This window comes from Camellia sinensis, chromosome 3 (assembly GCF_055761805.1).
Source record: "Camellia sinensis isolate YWXY chromosome 3, ASM5576180v1, whole genome shotgun sequence".
In the NCBI taxonomy this organism is placed as follows: domain Eukaryota; kingdom Viridiplantae; phylum Streptophyta; class Magnoliopsida; order Ericales; family Theaceae; genus Camellia; species Camellia sinensis.
In genome coordinates this window covers 112,301,623-112,322,513 of record NC_138963.1, presented here as the reverse complement: position 1 = coordinate 112,322,513, position 20,891 = coordinate 112,301,623, and the positions used below count along the sequence as shown (strand labels likewise).

Sequence of the window (20,891 nt, the reverse complement as noted above, 5' to 3'; positions counted from 1 at the left end):
AAGACAAAAAGTGCACTTATTTAGTCTTCCCAAACTTGGCCTTAATTGTTGAGTACTGTGCGACAATTTTTATGTTGTGGTTTGAATCAATGGCCTATTAAAAATTTTACATATTTTTTTGATTTGATTCGAATTAAAAATTGTACATATGGGACATGGTGACTCATCCTTTTAGAATAGTTGAAAGATTAAAATGATTAATTTAGTGTAAGTTATGATTTCTCATTTGGTAGTAACATCAACGACATTATAAATCTACTATTATCAACTCGGAATTTGCTCAAAAAAAGAAATCAGTAATTCAAATTTATTTTACTTATGAACGCTATACTTTGTAGGTGTTTGGAAAGTGAGTTTTTTTATAGGTGTTTTAGTTGTAGGATACTATTGGAGAAAAAAATATTTGTATTTGAGAAGTTAATTAGATTTTTTTTCTGATTAGATGTGATTTTTGTAAGAGAAAAAATAAAATGATTATGGGGATTGATGTGATATTTTATTTGGATTTATTTTATTTTATTTTTTTTGTAACTAATTTGTCTTTTAATAAAAAAAATTCAAAAAAAATCCTTCCCAAACACCACCTTTATCAAATTAATCTCCATCACAAACATATTCAGAGTAAATTATGAATTTATAAAAGTGAGTTCCTAAGCTTTTTCATAGTAACATCACGTTGGAAACGGTACATACTTAGTTTTGGATTATTTAATAATTGTTCCTTTCAAATATGTGAATAAAATGCACAAAGTGATGGGTGTTTGAAGGTTTTTTTTTTTTTTGGTAACTTTTCTGGTTGACTTATTTAGTTTTTAGTGAATTTTAAAATAAAAAAAAAATCAAAAAGTTTTAGCTTTTTAAATTCTACTAAAAAGTTCAAAAAAGAAAAAAATTAATAAAAAATAATGGATTTTCTCTTGCCTTATTTTGGCTTTTTTTTAGAATATTTTTTTTAAAAAAAAATTACTTTGTAGATTTATCTACACAAAACTGAAAATGTTTTTTTTTTTTTTAAATTAACATACTTTTAAAACAATATCATTAAAAACAAAAAATTACAATTAAAATGTGACTTATTTGAAAATTTTCAAAGAGTTACCACTGGCCTTTATCCTCTAAAGACCATGACGACAAGTTGGTTGTTGGCAGCAATAAACTAACGAAAATTTTATCCTTCCAAAAAATTTGTAAAAAAAAAAATTGTGTTTCTTTTAAATTAAAAAGGAGCCACATTATTTTATATAAAAATTATAAATAACTTTTTTATTTGTTTTAGCTGGTTGATTCAGTGCATGATGTGTTGAGAGTAATTATTAAATAGTCTCAGAACTTATGTGATACTGTTTATGTATTATTCTAAATCAATTGCGAACCGAAAAATTTTATAAGATAGCTTGTGGCATTACATATATGGTGCTGTGCTCTCGACAAATTAAAAACTTCCTGGTCTCAACTATTTAATAAAAGTAAGTCACTATGTTTTACTATGATAAAGTGTAACTATTGTACAATAGTCATTGGTATGCGCATAATGAAATCCACTCTGGGTCTTATCTCGATATCCTGGACCATTCACTATTTAGGATACGTTAAATAACATATCTCAGTAAAATTTTAAATTAATCGGATATCAATAATATTATAATTAAATTAAATTATTAGGATTTTTATTCTAATGAAATAATGTCATTGTGTTTTCACAATACTTCTCTTAATAAGACTTTTAATCTCATAATTATTGATTCTAGTATTTTGTTTATTTTGTTTCATTATCTTCTTTTGTTTATTATTATTTCCGTATGCAAGATTTTGAAGGATTTTAGAAAGATAGTTAAAAATTAATTTTTTAATTTTTTTAACTTTTTCTTTAAAAATGTGTAAAAAATATAAACAATAATGTGATTCAAAATGAGTCAAAAACTTAGCCTACGTTTGGTTGTGTGTTGTAAATGTGATTTGAGAGTATGAGTTCTGTTTTAAGTTTATGGGTTATCACTAGTGATGTGGCAGTGGACGGGGCCTACTGCTTGTGTCTTGTTTTTTATTTATTTATTTATTTAAAGTGCTTGCCAACTCATTAGTGGTGCTTTAGAGCACCACTTTTAGTGGGATGTATCATTACCCTATGGGTTATAGAATTATGATTTGAATGTAGAAAATTTGTTTGGTTATGATTTTTAAATAGAGTGTTGAATTGTGTTTTGAAGATGTATTTTGAATTAAGTTTTGAAAGTTTGATGTGACATGTGAAAGGTGGAGAAAAATGTTTAGATAACAGATGAAGAATGAATGATTTATTTTCAGATAATAGATGAAGGATGAAGGATTTATTTACCAGATCAGTGGGAGTTGAATAGTTATCGCCGGTGACAGAATGTGTATACTGATTGAATGTGCTACTGTTTGCTCGTCAGATTCGACAATAAATTTGATAAATTTGACCTGAAAAAAAATTAAAAATAAATTAAGATGAATTTCTCAAATAATTTTCCTATAACAAAATATGTAAATAAATTTGTGAGTAATTTCACCTCGCAGTCGTCGTTGTTTGGTTACCCGTAATAAGAATCGTCCGCAGCGCACAAATCGTAATTCAATCGATTTGTGAAATATGATACCAGTACAGAGCGGGTTGGATGGATTCATTATTTATAAAATGCGTCTGAAATCCATCCGTGATGAATTTGAAGTACGGATGTTTGATACAGAGAAGCTATCCGTGATGAATATGAAGGACTAATGTAGATGAACTTCACGTGAAAGTTGCAGAGACAATGAAGAAGGCAGAAACGTTGAAAGAGAGATACAAGCTGCCAAACAAATTTTCAAAATATAATTTGAATTAATACGCGAAATCAATTTTTGAACGTCGTATCCAAACATCATGCGCGAGCCAACCTGTTAAAATTTAGTTTGAATTAACAACCAAACAAAATCTTAATTTTTGACTGCTAACACGCTATCCAAAAAAAAAAAAACTTTTTTGAAACGTGATGCAGGTGGGAAACGAAAGAGAAAAAGAGAAGTTTTATGGCTGATGCTGTGTCTCAATAATTCGCAAGATATGAGATGAGATTTGAGAGGATTATTTAGGGTTGGTTTGAATTGTGAGTTAATTTTTTAATTTTTTTAATTTTTGAGATAAATTTTTTTATTTTTTTTATTTTTATAAAAAAATATAAAATAATTATAATTTAAATAGAATATTTTTTTAATTTAAAATCAAAAAAATTATTTTATCTTTTTATAATTATTTTAATCTCAACTCACCCCTAATCCACATGCCAAAACGACTACTTTATGACAGATATTTGGATGGATTTTGTCGGTATGTCAACATTGACAAACATGTTGAAAAAGTGAAACTATTGTACAGCTCAAAAAGGCGCTGTTTGTCGGAGCTTGGTTTGAATTTTTTAAATTAAATTTTTTAAACGTATTTTTTTGTTTTTAGTGAATATTTTTTAAATTTTAAATATTTTTTTTATTTTTTTAGATACACCTTACTTAGATGTATCTAAAAAATAAAAAAATTGTGAAAAAATATTTTTAAAAAATAATAAATACATAAAAATATAAAAAATGTATTGAATTCTCGTATTTTTTTATATTTTTAGTATTTAGTGAATTTTTAAAAGGTTTTTTTTAATTTTTTTTTACATTTTAGGTATATTTATGTTAGGTATGTCTAAAAATTGAAAAAATTGCTCAAAATATTAAAAAAATTCAATAAAAACAAAAAAACACGAAAAATAAGAAAATTGAATTTTATGAAAAGTGTTTTTGAAAAGTGGTAACCAAGCATAGTGATTGGTTCACAAGAAAAATACTTGGAGCACTAAAAACGGAGCATTATGAGGAACACTAATGATGTGACAATAGCTCCCTTTCACTTTTTATGCCTTCTTTTTTTTTTTTGTCATTTCTAATGCATTAGTGCTATTAGTAGTGTATTTTTTAATGGTTCAAATTATTGTTGTGGTTCGCAAATATGCCTCACATATTTTGATGAGGATAACATCTATGATTTTATATTAAGTTTGATATCTTTTTAAAAAGTCAAAAAATTAAAAAGTTACTTAAAAAATTAAAAATTTATTATTATTCATTAAAAAAAATTTACAAATTAATTTTTCACACATCTATACAACTCAGCAATCAAGACAAAACTGGCGCTGTGCAGCGTTTGTTAAGAACAATTGCACAGTTTGGGTATAATTTTCACACACTGCTATTCGACCAGTGGGGGCCATCATGGGCCCTGTTTTGATAATCTGAACCGTTCAATTTGTAAAACTCGTCGAGCACTATATGTCTGTAAAAACTCACATTGATCGGATATCGATAACTATATGATTAAATCAATTTTGTATAAACAAAAAGATGGTATTATAATTAACGATTAAAAAAAAATCTGATCAGATAGCTATCGATATCTGATCAACGTGATTTTTTATAGGCATATAGTACTCGACGAGTTTTACACATTCAACGGATCAAATTATCAAAATAGCACCCGTGATGGCCCCCACGGGCCGAACAAAACCATCCAGTGCAATACCCAAAAAGTAGCCAATCATTTCTTAGCCTCAATTAAACTGCCTAGAAAGTACGGCTGCACAACTCTCAATCTTAATTTTTCTCTACATACTAATTTATATAATTTTTTAATACAAATTTTTTCATAAAAAGTCAAAAAGTTAACCTAAACATCCATTTTTTTTTTCCCTCAACTTTTTAGTCCAAAAAAACAAAAAGTACACTTATTTATAACACCCCAAACAACTCCTAAGTGATTAGAGAATATGCGAGTATATAAGAGTTTGTAATTGTTTAGGAATATGGTCACGTGATGTTTTTGAACCAATGAATAATTTTTGAGATTAAGAAGCCTCATATGGATAGGATTATAAATGAGTTCAGTCGAGTTGAGTCAAACCAAGTCAAATTTTATATTATTCAAGCTTGGCTCGGTATAAATAAGCTCGGCTCGAGCTCAATTTAAGCTTAAATTTTTTTGTTTGAGCTCAACTCGTTAGGAAATTTAAAAACTCAAATTTGATTCGTCTTACTTCGATTACATAAATGAGCTCGAGCTAAAAAAAAATAGGCAAACTTCTATTCAAATTAAAATCCCAAAAAATGAATCCATATATTTGCAAAAAAATAAACAAAATAGAAAAAGAATAAAAATGATAAAATCATGATTTTCTACACTAATTCAAATGCATGGTAATTATTTTTTCAATGAAAAAAAATAAAATAAAAAGAGAAGGAACAGAAAATAAAATAGCCTAACTTTTACTAGTCATTGCCTCTTCATTGGAGAACTACCTGCATATAGTTCTAGCAAAATTGAATACACAAATCAATACATATTTACTAAAGTTGTCAGCAAAATAGGTGCAACTTAAACCTATTCAAATAACCACTGAATCCTTAATCAAAATCACAAGTCTAATGTATTATACAAAATTCATTCCACCAAAACAAGCCTAATGTTGCAACTTGATTCACGTGATAATCACCAGAGCCTAATTTTTCATTTCCTTACTTTAAAGTCTTTAACCTGTAATATTAAACTCATTATATACAAATTAGTCTCGCATGATAGAACTTTTAGTATGAAAAATTCAAATTGATTCACATGATAATCACCAAAGTCTAATTTTTCATTTCCTTACTTTGAAGTCTTTAACCTGTAACATTGAACTCATTATATACAAATTAATCTCACATGATAAAACTTAAATTTAGTATAAAATATTTAAGGTAAAACATACCTGAGGGTGTCATACTAATTAGGAAGTATAATCTCTTTAAAAGGCTCCACATGCTATCAAAACAAGCAAAAAAAATTTGATGTCAATATTATTTTTTCACATAATTAACAATTAAAGTTTTTTAATTATCTTGACCATGGACCAAAACTAATGGATCAAACCTATAACATTGAACTCATTATATACAAATATTTTTCATAGTTATTTGTAATGGATCCATATACTGTAATTGCAACCAAAGAATCACTTTAACATATATAGAAGGTTTTACTTTATTTGGTTTCATTTATATAATCTAATTTCGGAAGAAGAAAAAAAACAAATAGAAACTAGTTTGATAAAAATAAACAGCATTTTTAACCCAAAAAAATAAAAATCAATAAACCCATGTAAAAATCATGGCTAATAATAAACAATATTTCTACCCCCAATCAAAACAGAGTTTTTTTATTCATCTCATAGTGCTATCATTTGTTAACTCATATATATAATAATACATATTTATAATTGCGCAAGAAGGTGAAAGGTTGGAGGAGAAATCCAAATAAACCCCTAAATTTAAAATTAAACAAAAAAAAAAAAAATCAAAACACACTGTCATTGTTAATCTCTGTAACAAACAAGACAACCACCAAGACCAAACTTCCATTTTTTCTTTCTTAAGAATGATTATCTTACTTTTTACTTCTTTTGTGTAATATTATATATATGTACACATACTAAGTCCTATATATATGAGAGGGTAATTTTTGGAGAGAATTGAACCGAGCTGTAAGATGGACTTTATGGCCCAAAGTGTGAAGGACACAGTAAAAGGCCGTAATGATATTCCGGCCCAGAAGAAGCATAGTTACTCCGGCCCAGGAGAGGTATGGTTACTCCGGTTAGGAGAGGTGTAATTGCTTCGGCCCAAGATGGTGTAAAGCTACTCCGGTCTGGAGGTAACTTGATGTTAGTCCGGTCTCAAAGTTAGTCCGGTTTCAGTGTATTATGGTTAAGATCGGTCGGAGCTTGCTACTCAGAAGCTTGGTTTCAGCATACCATGGTTGAACGGGAGAAAACCGAACTAAGGATAGTTCGGCCTACTCTGTGGCTCAGCATAGCCAGTGTTATTTCGGTCACATAGAAGTTCGGCCGTGGTAAAAACCATCCCACTTGGTTTAAGCAGTGGGGGAGGGTGTAAAAGGATAAGCATTATCCTTAGGAGTATGAATCCTAGGAGGACTCTACATGGAGAAATAAAAATCCTACTAGGATTATGCCATTCGAAACCTATAAAAGCTCACAAGCACCACCTTGGAGGAGGTAATTGAACACTTCTTTCTGAGAACATAAAACTTTGTCTATTTGTCAAGCTTACTGACTTAGGTATCGGAGAGGTTTCCGGCACACACCCGCCGGCTAGCTCACGTTTGTGTTTTCAGGTGATAAAGCGACGTCGTACGGAGGAGCGTGGACTGGGTCAACAGGATTATACGAGGAGAATTATTTCCTCCCCGTACAATTGGCGCCGTCTGTGGGAACAACAGACAAGAACAAAAACCTCTTGACTAAGCTTCTCCTTTTTCTCAAATCAATGGCACACATTGAAGAACTACCACAGTCCGCCGTCGACGGACTAACTCCAGAAGGGGGTGCAAGGCGAGAAGGATTACCCTCTGTCCCTCCTATGGCAGATCTGGAGCCCCAACAACATAACTCCAGGAGAAGTGGCAGGGGAAGGCGGAATAACAGCCCTCGTCATTCTCAAAGTCCTGACAGGCAAAGGAGGAGGATTGACCCTCAAGCCCTGGAAGATCGCGTAAAGGAGCAAGATGAACTAATTCGGAAGATGGCGGCGGACATGGAAGCATTAAAACGCCAGATGAAGACTAAAGACGTGGCGACAGGAGAGGAGCGCAAGCACAAGACGCCCCCTCGCCACTCAGAGAATCATAGTAGGAATACTACACCCTCCCAAGGAAGGAGCAGAAGCCTCAGGACAGGCGACACTCATTCCTTATCTTCCAGGACTCGTCACTCCAGGTCTGAGAGGACGAGATCCGAAAGATCATACACTGAAGGAAGCACGTATTGGCCTTCACATTCACACCAAACCAGATCTAGACAAACGGAGCTGCCCAGGTCATCCGACTTACGAACCGTGCTTGAAGAAAAAGCACGATGCAAGGAGGACGCCAGGGCAAGGGATCCACACCGAGTTTCGGCCTTACAACGGTTGGCTCCTCGGACGCATGGAAGCGTCGAGGTTGGAATGCCAATACCGCGACCGGCCTACGAACCAACGGACAAGGCATTGGCAAGACTACAGACTTCGCCGTTTGTTCCAGCAATCGAAAACGCGCCCCTACCATCAGGCTTCCTTCAGCCGAAATTCACCACATATGAAGGGAAGACGGACCCGTATTCACACCTAGGGACAGAAGTTGACGCCGGAATAGCGCAAAACCTAGTAGAAGGTAGTCAATCAAGCACCAGGGCAGACCATACTAAGGACAACAAGGAAGAGACAAACAAAAGCTCACCAGCAGTTCAAACAGAAGACGAAGGGCAGACAGCCAACATGGACCTTGAAGAAAACACCATTCTTGACCCCACGACATTATCTGATCCTTCCACTTGCTGGAAGCTATTCGTTGGAGAGATGTGGAAGCTCTTTGTCGATGGAGCATCCAACCGACATGGTGCAGGGCTTGGCATAGTCCTCATCTCTCCAGACGGCCTGGTTGTAGAGCAAGCAATCAACCTTGGCTTCCCAGCATCCAACAATGAAGCGGAGTATGAGGCGCTTCTCGCAGGACTCAAGTCAGCATACTACATGAAGGCCACCGAACTAATGGTATACAGTGACTCTCTGCTGGTGGTAAACCAAATTTCTGGCGAATACGAAGCAAAGGACGACAGAATGGCCAAGTACCAAGAGTTAGTCAGAACAGAGCTCAAGAAGTTTGATGTAGTAAGGATAGAACAAATTGGCAGGGAGGAAAACTGCCGAGCGGACGAACTAGCAGGCCTGGCCTCAATGGCAGATACATCAATCCCTCATCCATTACTCATCGACTTCTTACCAAGACCAAGCATAGAAGACCCCGAAGCAGAAGAAGTATGTTGCGCAGAATTAGGCCCTTCTTGGATGGATCCCATCATCCTGTTTCTGAAAGACGGCGTCCTACCAGAAGAGAAAAAAGAAGCCAACAGAATAAGGGCAAAGTCGCAGCGATTTTGGCTATTTCCATCTTTGGCATTATACAAGAAGTCATTCTCTGGGCCTTACCTCAAGTGCGTTCATCCCAGCAAAGTAGAAGCATTCTTGTTCGAAATACACGAAGGGGTGTGTGGAAGTCATCAACGGGGAAGGTCGCTCGCTTACAGGGCTATTTCACAAGGATATTGGTGGCCATATATGCAAGCAGACTCAGAAAAATATGTGAAGAAGTGTGAGAAATGCCAAAAATTCGCGCACCAAATACATCAACCAGCAAGAGAACTCCTACCATTAACTAGCCCATGGCCTTTCGCAATGTGGGGCTTGGACATAGTAGGACCACTTCCAACAGCGCCCGGGGGCAGAAAATTCTTTCTCGCAGCAACAGACTACTTCACAAAGTGGGTGGAAGCAGAAGCATTGGCGTCAATCAAAGAAAAAGACGTGAAGAAGTTTGTTTGGCAGAATATCATCACTCGGTTTGGCATACCAAAAGCACTGATCTCAGACAATGGAACTCAGTTCGACGGCAGAATCTTTAGAAGCTTTTGTGAAGAGTACAAGATAGAGTTCTACAATTCTACACCGGCATATCCTCAAGCAAATGGGCAAGCTGAAGCATCAAATAAAGTCATTTTGGATGGACTAAAGAAAAGGCTAGAGAAAGCAAAAGGCAAGTGGGTAGATGAACTTCCTCACGTCTTATGGGCTTACCGCACCACGCCTCGGCGATCAACTGGAGAAACACCATTCTCCTTAGCCTATGGAATGGAAGCAGTGATCCCACTAGAAGTTGCCCTCCCCACAATTCGAAGCGAAAATTTTGATCCAAACTTAAATGGAGAAGCCATAGCCTTAGAACTCGACCTTGCAGAAGAAAGAAGAGAAAGAGCACACTAGTCCACATCGCCTCATACCAACAAGAGTTAATCAGAAAATACAGCAAAAAGGTTCATCCAAGACAATTCAAGATTGGGGATTGGGTGCTACGCAAAGTAATGGGAAACACCTTGATCCAAGGAGACGGCAAGTTAGGCCCAAATTGGGAAGGTCCTTATAAGGTGGTTGGGTTAGCAGGCAAAGGGGCATACCACCTAGAAGACAAGGATGGCAAGGCAATCCCTAGGCCATGGAATACGGCCAATCTCAAGTTATTTTACTTTTAGCTTGTCTTTTTCAACCATATGTAATTTTTTCTTCCTTCAATAAAATGAGATATTCTTTTTAGCACAGATTGTTCCTTGTAAAAATTAGCTTTAGTAAAGATTAGGTATATTGCAAGAATTCTATTCTAAGTTAGCTGGAAAAACTAACTTAGAGGTTGACTGGATTAAACCAACACCCTTCCTAAGCCCAGGATAAGGATCCAGGCTGCAGGACGTTTTGGTCGGAATAACCAAGCATAGTTCTAAGTTAGCTGGAAAAACTAACTTAGAGGTTGGCTGGAATAAACCAACTCTTGTTACTCTTCAGCCGAAGTAAGTGCATGGCTGAAGAGTGGTTGGCTGGAATAAACCAACACTTGTTACTCTTCAGCTGAAGTAAGTGCATGGCTGAAGAGTGGTTGGCTGGAATAAACCAACACTTGTTACTCTTCAGCCGAAGTAAGTGCATGGCTGAAGAGTGGTTGGCTGGAATAAACCAACACTTGTTACTCTTCAGCCGAAGTAAGTGCAAGGCTGAAGAGTGGTTAGCTGGAATAAACCAACACTTGTTACTCTTCAGCCGAAGTAAGTGCATGGCTGAAGAGTGGTTGGCTGGAATAAACCAACACTTGTTACTCTTCAGCCGAAGTAAGTGCATGGCTGAAGAGTGGTTGGCTGGAATAAACCAACACTTGTTACTCTTCAGCCGAAGTAAGTGCAAGGCTGAAGAGTGGTTGGCTGGAATAAACCAACACTTGTTACTCTTCAGCCGAAGTAAGTGCATGGCTGAAGAGTGGTTGGCTGGAATAAACCAACACTTGTTACTCTTCAGCCGAAGTAAGTGCATGGCTGAAGAGTGGTTGGCTGGAATAAACCAACACTTGTTACTCTTCAGCCGAAGTAAGTGCAAGGCTGAAGAGTGGTTGGCTGGAATAAACCAACACTTGTTACTCTTCAGCCGAAGTAAGTGCATGGCTGAAGAGTGGTTGGCTGGAATAAACCAACACTTGTTACTCTTCAGCCGAAGTACGTGCATGGCTGAAGAGTGGTTGGCTGGAATAAACCAACACTTGTTACACTTCAGCCAAAGTAAGTGCCAGGCTGAAGAGTGGTTGGCTGGAATAAACCAACACTTGTTACTCTTCAGCCGAAGTAAGTACATGGCTGAAGAATGGTTGGCTAGAATAAACCAACACTTGTTACTCTTCAGCCGAAGTAAGTACATGGCTGAAGAGTGGTTGGCTGGAATAAACCAACACTTGTTACTCTTCAGCCGAAGTAAGTACATGGCTAAAGAGTGGTTGGCTGGAATAAACCAACACTTTTTACTCTTCAGCCGAAGTAAGTGCAAGGCTGAAGAGTGGTTGGCTGGAATAAACCAACACTTGTTACTCTTCAGCCGAAGTAAGTGCATGGCTGAAGAGTGGTTGGCTGGAAAAAACCAACACTTGTTACTCTTCAGCCGAAGTAAGTACAAGGCTGAAGAGTGGTTGGCTGGAATAAACCAACACTTCTTACTCTTCAGCCGAAGTAAGTGCAAGGCTGAAGCTGGATTGGCTAGATTAAACACTTTGTACTCCTCAGCCGAAGTAATTATATCGGCTAAGGAGTGGTTGGCTAGTAAGCGTAGTTTAACCAGCCAAAACCGAAATAACAGTCGGAGTAACTGAAGACATTACAAAGTACAGGCATACATATTACAACCGGAATAAGAGTTGAAGCAAATTTTTCATTCATTAAAAAGTCATTACAGAAGGGCACAGCCCGGTTACAAAGACAAGGTAACAAAAAAAAGGAGAACCGGTTACAATGACAAGGTAACAAAAAAAAAGGAAAAAATACACAATCAGGAAAAAAGTTCTTCAATTTCGGCGTCAAAAGCCGCGTCACCAGCAACTTGAAGACCGGCTGCAAGAGGAAGTTCACTCTCGGTTGCCAGGATGCTTTCGGTTGGACCCACGGTTTCATTTGGCTGTTCGATAGGTAGGTCATCCACTATGGGCTCCAACCGAAGTGACGGGTCTGCACTAACAACCGGAATGTCTTCAGGAGCAGAGGAGTCATCAGAGTCTGAGTCCTCCAGAAACTCTTGTTGCAAGGCGTCTGCATACTCCGCAAGGGGCTTCGGTATAAAGTAAGCTGGAGGGTCGAAGACCTCGGTCTGTTGATCATGACCGAGCTTCTCCACAGCCGCCCTCCAGCCGCACTTGAAGAACAACTCCTTGGCGGCGTCGCATTGTTTGACATAGGCGTCTTCTGCCTCCTTGTAACCTTGCTTGTACCCCACCTTTTCGGCTTCCTCCACGCTCTTTTTGAGTAAAGTTATTTCGGTGTCTTTTCTCTTCTCAAGCTTCACCAACTCCCGCAGATATTTGTCCTTCATAGCAATGGCCGCTTTCTGCCTTTCTGCCTCCGCCGAACTAACCAGATCGGCAAGACGGCCGTTCTCCGCTTGTAGCTCGGCCATTTTCTTTTCGGCTTCTTCTAGTTCGGCCGCCTTTGCCTCGGCTTCCGCCATCGCTTGCCTTGTGGTTTTTCTGAGTTCTTGGACTTTCTTGTAAGTAATGTTGTTCTTCTGTAAGGCCTGACAAAACAAAGACTTCTTTTAAGCAGAAGTAAAAGTTGGAAATTAGACAAAAGAAGCGGACAGAGCTACTTACCAAGATCATGGACTTCGATGTGGACCGGATTGACTTCATCTCGGTGTTTAATTGCTTTAAGTGGTGCTCCATGTCCTTGGGGAGGCACACACTTTTGGCCAGGTAAAAGGCCAATTGGTGATCTTTTTCAGCCACAACCGAGTCAGTAGCTTTGATGTCTCGGTCGTTGAAGGTCAGCGGCGGAGCCCACTTCGGAGATTCAGCTCGGTCAGTTTGCTCCGGTTGGGGGGAAGGTTGAGGACTTTGGGGGATGGATTCAACCTCATCGACAAGTTGCTGTTCGGTCGATGTAGATCGGGCGCGTTTGGAAGGGCGAGATGAAGAAGGCCGTTGAGAAGGGAGGGCCACAACGGCAGGCTGCGCCTCAATAGTTGGTGGTACTTCGGCTCTGGTTGTTGCGGTCAGAAGGGCCCTAACTCTGCTTTTCTTTGCCATCTCTTCTTCAGCAGTTAATGGGACAAGTCGTATTTCGGGTAAGGTTGGGTCCGGTTCTGGTGCTTCCTCAAGAAGGAAATCGGTTACTCTTGCTTTTCGGCGACCGCTATACCGATAGGTCGGCTCAAAGTTTAGAAGCTTAGCCCAACTCCTTTCTTGACACCGTAGTGCGGCTCGCAAAATCGCAAGGTTGGGATAGCTATATAGGGAACGGAGGTGGGCGAAATCTGCAAAAGGAGAACTGTTAGTTCGGTTAATCGACTAAAAAAACCGAAATAGAATACAAGGAAGAGGACCGAAGTCATATTACCGGGCTCCCCCTTTTTCCAATTTATAGGCCGACCAGGAATTTGGGCTTGAAAATCCTCAAAGTTCCCAGAGACCCAGAAAAAATCATCATCATTAAGGTCTTTGTCCGGTGTGTGTTTAACTATCTTCTCTCGGCGGCGGCGAATCCTAAGGTAATAGACCCACCAGCATCTTTTGAGCCGATGGAGTATTGGTGGAAAATTTCGGCCAGACCAAGGTTTAGTCCGGTTTGATGATTTAGTGCAGCTATTCCCATAATAATGCGGTATGTATTGGTGGACAGTTGGGTGGGGCATAACCTAGTCTGCCTAAGAAATTCACAGATCAATGGTTGGACAGGAAACCGTAGTCCGGTTTCTATTATGGATTGAAGGGTAAAAGGGACGAAGCCTTCTTTTTCCCACGGAATAACATCTTTTTCGGCCAAACTCATATGAACATCATCAGGAATATGGTAATCTTTCCTAAATTCGGCCATGCCACCAGGTGTCTCAACTAGATACCTATACTTACCCATTTGTGGTATAAATTATTTATAAGTTATCCCGGTCGGAAGATTGGACTCAAGTAGCTCGGTTGAGCACAAGAAGGAATGCCTGGGCAACCTAAGTCTGCAAAGTAGAAAACAGAGGGGGTTAAAGCACTGATCATTGGACCGTGCTACAATTCAAAAGCAAAGTATAAAAGCCCTACTTCGGTCTCATAAACTGGTTCTACCACGGTTCATCAAGAGGTTTGGTAGCTCGGTTTGGGCAGGTTGCTCGGTAGACCGGTTTAACGTCTAGGGACAGCTTTCTGAGTTCGGTCTAAAAAACTAAGAAAGCTGGTTTAGCCCCAAGGCCTAAATCGGTTGCAGTGTGAATAAAGTTATTTCGGTTAAGCCTCTAGGGACAGCTTTCTGAGTTCGGTTTAGAAACTAAGAAAGCTGGCTTGGCCCCAGAAGCTTAGTTCGGTTGAAAACCGAGGTTCCTAGTTTGATATGTTCGAAACTCGGTGATCTTATTTCGGCTAAAATGAGCAGGCGTTGGTGACTGTTTGAGACTTTCAAGTTCTAAGTTCGGTTATTAACTACGGTGATCTACCGATATTGGACAAACAGTATCCTAGTTCGGTTGCTATGTGATTTTGGATCTAAGACTGGTTTTCTACATAATAGTTCATACACATATGAAGTTCTACTGGTTTTTTCATAAAAATACAGAAGCAAAAGCAACAAATGGAAGAAAGTGTTTGCAAAAAACATACAAAACAAGATATACAGTTGCATAAAACGAATATAAAAGCAAAAACATGAAGGGAAAGTGGATTTGCTTACCAGATTAAAGAAGAAGGGACTGAAGATGAAAACTGTTGCAGTAAAGAAAGAACACGAACAGCAAGAACACAGAGAGAGAAGATGAAGAAATGGCAAAAGTGAAGGGACCTAGCCTTAGGGGTTGTTTTTGTTAGAAAGCCCAAAATTTGGGCGGGACTGTTCAAAATTCACGAAGTACGAAAGACGGCGTGACAGCCGTCCTCAGCCTATCAGAATCTGCCACGTGTCATTGGAAGGGGAAGCGTTACAGTCGCTGTGATTGAAGAGACGTTTTGACCGAACAGAGTGAAGCCCGACGTAAAATTAGCTCGGCTGGAGAAGCTAAAGGGTTTTTAGCTCGGCTGGAAAGGCTTAATAAACTTCAGCTCGGTTGGTAGACTGGTAATCCCAATCACGCTGTGCAGATGGAATTAAGGGGCAATTGAGAGGGTAATTTTTGGAGAGAATTGAACCGAGCTGTAAGATGGACTTTATGGCCCAAAGTGTGAAGGACACAGTAAAAGGCCGTAATGATATTCCGGCCCAGAAGAAGCATAGTTACTCCGGCCCAGGAGAGGTATGGTTACTCCGGTTAGGAGAGGTGTAATTGCTTCGGCCCAAGATGGTGTAAAGCTACTCCGGTCTGGAGGTAACTTGATGTTAGTCCGGTCTCAAAGTTAGTCCGGTTTCAGTGTATTATGGTTAAGATCGGTCGGAGCTTGCTACTCAGAAGCTTGGTCTCAGCATACCATGGTTGAACGGGAGAAAACCGAACTAAGGATAGTTCGGCCTACTCTGTGGCTCAGCATAGCCAGTGTTATTTCGGTCACATAGAAGTTCGGCCGTGGTAAAAACCATCCCACTTGGTTTAAGCAGTGGGGGAGGGTGTAAAAGGATAAGCATTATCCTTAGGAGTATGAATCCTAGGAGGACTCTGCATGGAGAAATAAAAATCCTACTAGGATTATGCCATTCGAAACCTATAAAAGCTCACAAGCACCACCTTGGAGGAGGTAATTGAACACTTCTTTCTGAGAACATAAAACTTTGTCTATTTGTCAAGCTTACTGACTTAGGCATCGGAGAGGTTTCCGACACACACCCGCCGGCTAGCTCACGTTTGTGTTTTCAGGTGATAAAGCGACGTCGTACGGAGGAGCGTGGACTGGGTCAACAGGATTATACGAGGAGAATTATTTCCTCCCCGTACAATATATATAAGAGAGAGCCAAAAATTCATAACAAATTGACAATCAAACAATAAACCCCTAATTAATTTGTATGTTTAAGATAGCGATAATAATATAAAGAAATTTTAATCCAAGAAAATAGAAAGAAAAAAAAATCTAGAACATGAACAGAAGTTGAATAATTAATTAGGAGCCTAGGTCAATAAAAAGAAGAAACTCGCCACAATGGATTCAAAGAGAGGAGTTATCTCCCTGTGTCGTCACTTCCCCATAATGAAGAATCATTGCCTTGATGGTAATATCGACCACCGATGATGCCTCTGAGGCTTTCTCCACCTCTTCGCCTCTCCCTCTTCTCTATATATCAACTAGAGAATTAAAATGAGAAACCCTATTTTTTTTATTTATATATCCCAACTCACGAGCCTTAACGAGTCGAGCCATAGTGGGTTCAAGCTCGGCTCGTTTGTTAAATAAGCCTGGACTCTACGCTCGAACTCGTTTGTTAAGAAATCAAACCGAGCTCGAACAAGCCATTATCAAACCCAGCCTCAAGCTGTTCATGAATGACTTGGTTCATTTGTAGCCCTACAAATGGGTAAAAGTCTACAAATCACTGCTATGTCAGCATGCTCTATCGCGCCCGCGAACAAAGCCTTTGTGCTCGCGATTTGTAATGCTCGAAAAACATGCTTCTAGTACTTTTGTCTGCAACCCACGAATAGAGAATCGCGCCCACGATGTATAAGCATCACACTCTTGAATAAGCCGCTATTTAAAAACACCAAGGATCCTCTAAAGTATTTTTTTCCTAAAGTTTTCTAAAGTGGTGTATTGTGTGGTTGAGATTTAATGCTAAAAAATTGATGTGACTTGTCATTAAATCTCAACCACACAATGCACTACTCTAGGAAACTATAGAAAAAAAAAACTCTAGAGAAAACTTTAGGGAAAAAAGTGCAAAACTCAGCTCTCATCATTGTTTCTCTCTACAGCTCGCGATGAGTCCATTGAGCTAGCGATGCTGCTCTGCCTCGGGTCTATTTAAATCAAGACATGCTGAATTATTTTGGACCACTCTAGCAACTCTCAAAGGCATCTCCCGTATTTCTTTTGTAACTAAAGAGAGACTATTTCGTGAGAGAGAGAGACAGAGAGAGAGAGAGAGTGAGAGAAAATTTGTAGTGAGAATTCTATGCATTAATCTCTCAAGTTTGCCTGATAATTCATTACCTCATAGGTGCTTCAAGTTTAACATCAAGCTGTAAAAGTTCCTTACACTTTCTAATTGAACCTTGCTGGTGGAATCCAAGATTGTATTTTGAGGCTTCGGTAGATTCTGAAGTTGTGGCGTCGTGGTGATTCGACAATCTTTTTGGTGGATTCCAAGATTATACGAAGTCTTTGATGGATTCCAAAGCAAGCTCGTCGTGGATTCGACACTATTGTGGATTAAACAGCATAAGCGGATATATCCAATAAAGGCAGGGGTGGAGTTATTTATAATAAATTGAGCAAACTCGTGAGCCTAGATTGGTCTTTGTAAGATATCTCTTGTACTACTCTTACTTTATAATGGATTTTTCGTCTGGTCCAGGATCCATGATTTTTTATCACAAGTCGGTAAATTCTAATTATGATTTTTTCACATAAAAAATCTTGGTGTTGTGGTTGTGTTTTTATTTTACTCTCTCACTCTATATTGATCATGATTTCATAATTTTTATTAGATTGCCTAAATCGATAATCATGTAATCATGAGACAATTCGAGAATTTTCAAATTTGTTTTCAATTTTATAATCAAAATTACACCTACTATTTATTTTTACAGATACAAATTTGATCTGATCATAGGTTTACTATTATCCGATCAATTTGAAATTTTACAAAAATATTCTATTGATCGTATCCTAAAAAGTGAACGGTTCGGATTATCATATATTTTAAAAAAATAAATCATCATAAATACAATAAAATAATGCGAGTATGATTAACTAATCAATTTGTTGATTTTTTTTCCTTAATAGAATCCTACAAAATGAATGAATCAAATCAACATAGTGAAGCCCATCATAAGCTCCACAAGCCCAACCAAATGATCTAGTCCACCTAAATGGACCCGAGAAAAACTATATCCTTTCAGTTTCACCGGTGCAACAAAATACAACCTATACAAAGATAACACGTGGAGTCATGAGAAGTTTGGTAACTATCTAATAATTTTCCATGAAACACTCCCAATCTCATAGCAGGCTGCACATAACAGAGATGATTCTAGCATCATGTTCTCTAGGCAAATTTGAGAAATCATTTTACTTGCAAATCATAGGGTCCACAGCAGTTGAACTGGCTAATAGATCATCAACTGAGAGTTGATTCTAAAGCTCCTAGTAGTACAACCAAAGAAGATATAGTGATATAGTACAAAATAACAACATTACTACAATGTTATAAATTACACATACAAAAAGGAAGACTCAGCTTTCCCTTCCCCTTCTCTTAATACAATACAATCTGTGTCTCCAATTGGCAGAAGATGCGTAGGATTAGGGACGTGGACAATGTGGATTTCAGGCCCCATTTGGAACAGTTTTTGGAGTGCATATCTGAGTCATCTTTCTCTTTGCAGTGAAATGTGTAGTTGCTGTATATACCTCTAGGTGATACAAAATAGCAACTATTCATCTGGCTCAGCAGAGAAGTCAGGCTCTTCAGGTTTCTGTAACTGAGGCAGGCTCACACCTTTAATCTTATGAACTCCTCTTCTAGTGTTTGCAGCAAACCTTGAAGCCAATATTGTGACCCCCATGTTTGGTTTTGGCTCAAAAAGATTCGAACCATCCTGCTGCTCCTGGCTAGTCTCACCAACTGCTCTCTCATCCAAAGCAAATGACTCCATTGAAGTGAGATCTCTTGCCATCATCCTCCTCTTGTAGCGCCGCCAAGCCGCCTGAATAAAGCAGGCCGCCCACGTCCTCCAATGGTGGGAATAGAAACGGAATGTATGCTGTAGCTTCTTACTGTGGAGGCGCCTAAATTGGTTGGCTACAAACTTGAGATCTTCAGCTTGCAATGCAAATGCTTCAACTTCAGCGAGTGTTCTAACAGTCCTAGTTGAAGAAGGCAAGTTCTGAGTTGATTTTGGAAGCAAAGCCCAGGCAAGTAGCTCTTCCCCACAAAAATCTCCAGGTCTCAATGTAATGGAATTGAAGAACCCAGTCCGGCCTCCATTTGTAGTAGAACTTTCTAGTCTCCCCCGGATAATAAAAAGCATCTCTGTGACGGGGTCACCCTCGCGAACAATGTAGGTACCTTCAGTGCTCAGTGAGGAGACCAGACGCTCGCATATTGCATCAAGTAACTGATCATCCATCTCTGAGAAGAATGGAACCTGCCAATGCCCAAAAATGAGGGTTATTGTGAAAAGTAAATTAAAATCTTGGCATTCTAACTTTCTAATTTAGAAGGGGATAATCTAAAGCCATGTTTGGATGCTTTTTTGTTTCCCTTTCCCAATCCATACCCAAATCCATGATCCAAGCATAGCGTAAAGGTTCGATATTACTTATTGATATCTCAACTTTACTATTCACCTCAATTCAACCAATAAAGCACTTTGGATGCTAAGCGCGCGTGCACCCGCATGCACACAAAACAAAAGAAAAAAAAAAAAACCAAAGCTATGTTTGGGTCAACATGAACATTAATTTCTAACACAAGTCACCAGGGGAGCTCATGGAGGAAGTAGCTTATGGAACTTTGTCTCTAAGGCTGCAATCAGCATGAACATTAATTTCTAATAGTCACCAGGAGAGCTCATGGAGGAAGTAGCTTATGGAACTTTTGTCTCTAAGGCTGCAATTCTATTTCAACAATGCTAAGGACGCTAACAATTTTACTAACACACTCCCAAGTTTTTGTGGGATCAACCGTCATTTGGTGTGGGGACCCACATAAGCTTTGTGAGTGAGTAAGATTGCTAGTAGAAGTGTTAGTATCCCTGACATTTCTCATTCCCTTTTGGTTAATGTCAACAATCCTCCAAACCTACCATCAAGGTTTCAAAATGTGGCGTTACATAATGGTTGCAGCCATTACGTAACAGTTGCGGCGGTAGGCACCACACGTTATCTCTACTTTTGCGGTGTGATTGAGATTCACAGATGTGTCGGTCGTAGCGGCTGCCGTAGCGGCCGTAACAGTGCCGTAACGGCCCGTTATACACCGTTACGTAACGGTTCCGAACTGCTTCTTTCAGAAAAAAGAAACAAAAAAAAAAAAAGACTGAAAATGGGGAAAGAGGGATAGAGAGAGAAGAAGGAAGATGAAGAAACTGTTATTAATTTGTTAAAGGTATAAGACCTATGCTATTCTATTTGGTTGCTATTCTCTTACTTTTGTCATGTTTATCTTATATATAATAGTTAGTGATTGATTTTTTTTGTAAAATATCTAGAAAACATAACACCTATAATTATGTATTAATACATATTTTATACATGTCAATTTTTGTTGATTAGTTTATTTTATTTTTATTTATAGGTTATCCAAAAGGATAATCAATATTCAAGTTATCCAAACCCAAATTTTTTTTTTCTTTATAATTTTTTTTTTAAATTTTTATATGATTACATTAGCATGTGTAATTTATTTTTTTAAACTATTCAAGTTAAAATTTGCATATGTTTGCACAAATATAATAATTAAAAAAATAATTTTATACATATAAGTCCAATAAAAAAAAAATTTGCCACAAGTATAATATGGATTTATGACATATAAATTTATTAATTACTAAAATAAAATGTAAAAAACTCAATTTATAGTGATTTCAAAGTATAAAATATATTGGATCATACTTAAAAATTT

The 20,891-nt window shown here is 37.9% G+C and overlaps 1 protein-coding gene across 1 annotated transcript in view; it reads right to left on the bottom strand.

The window, feature by feature from the left end:
• Positions 1-18,312: 18,312 nt before the first annotated feature.
• The window catches only part of LOC114280602 (cyclic nucleotide-gated ion channel 17-like), a 47,627-nt gene continuing 45,048 nt past the window's right edge, over positions 18,313-20,891 (bottom strand). The window contains exon 7 of the mRNA XM_082920548.1: positions 18,313-19,413. Coding sequence (XP_082776674.1) covers positions 18,700-19,413 — 714 coding nt within the window. The 3' untranslated portion in view covers positions 18,313-18,699. The remainder of the gene's footprint in view (positions 19,414-20,891) is intronic.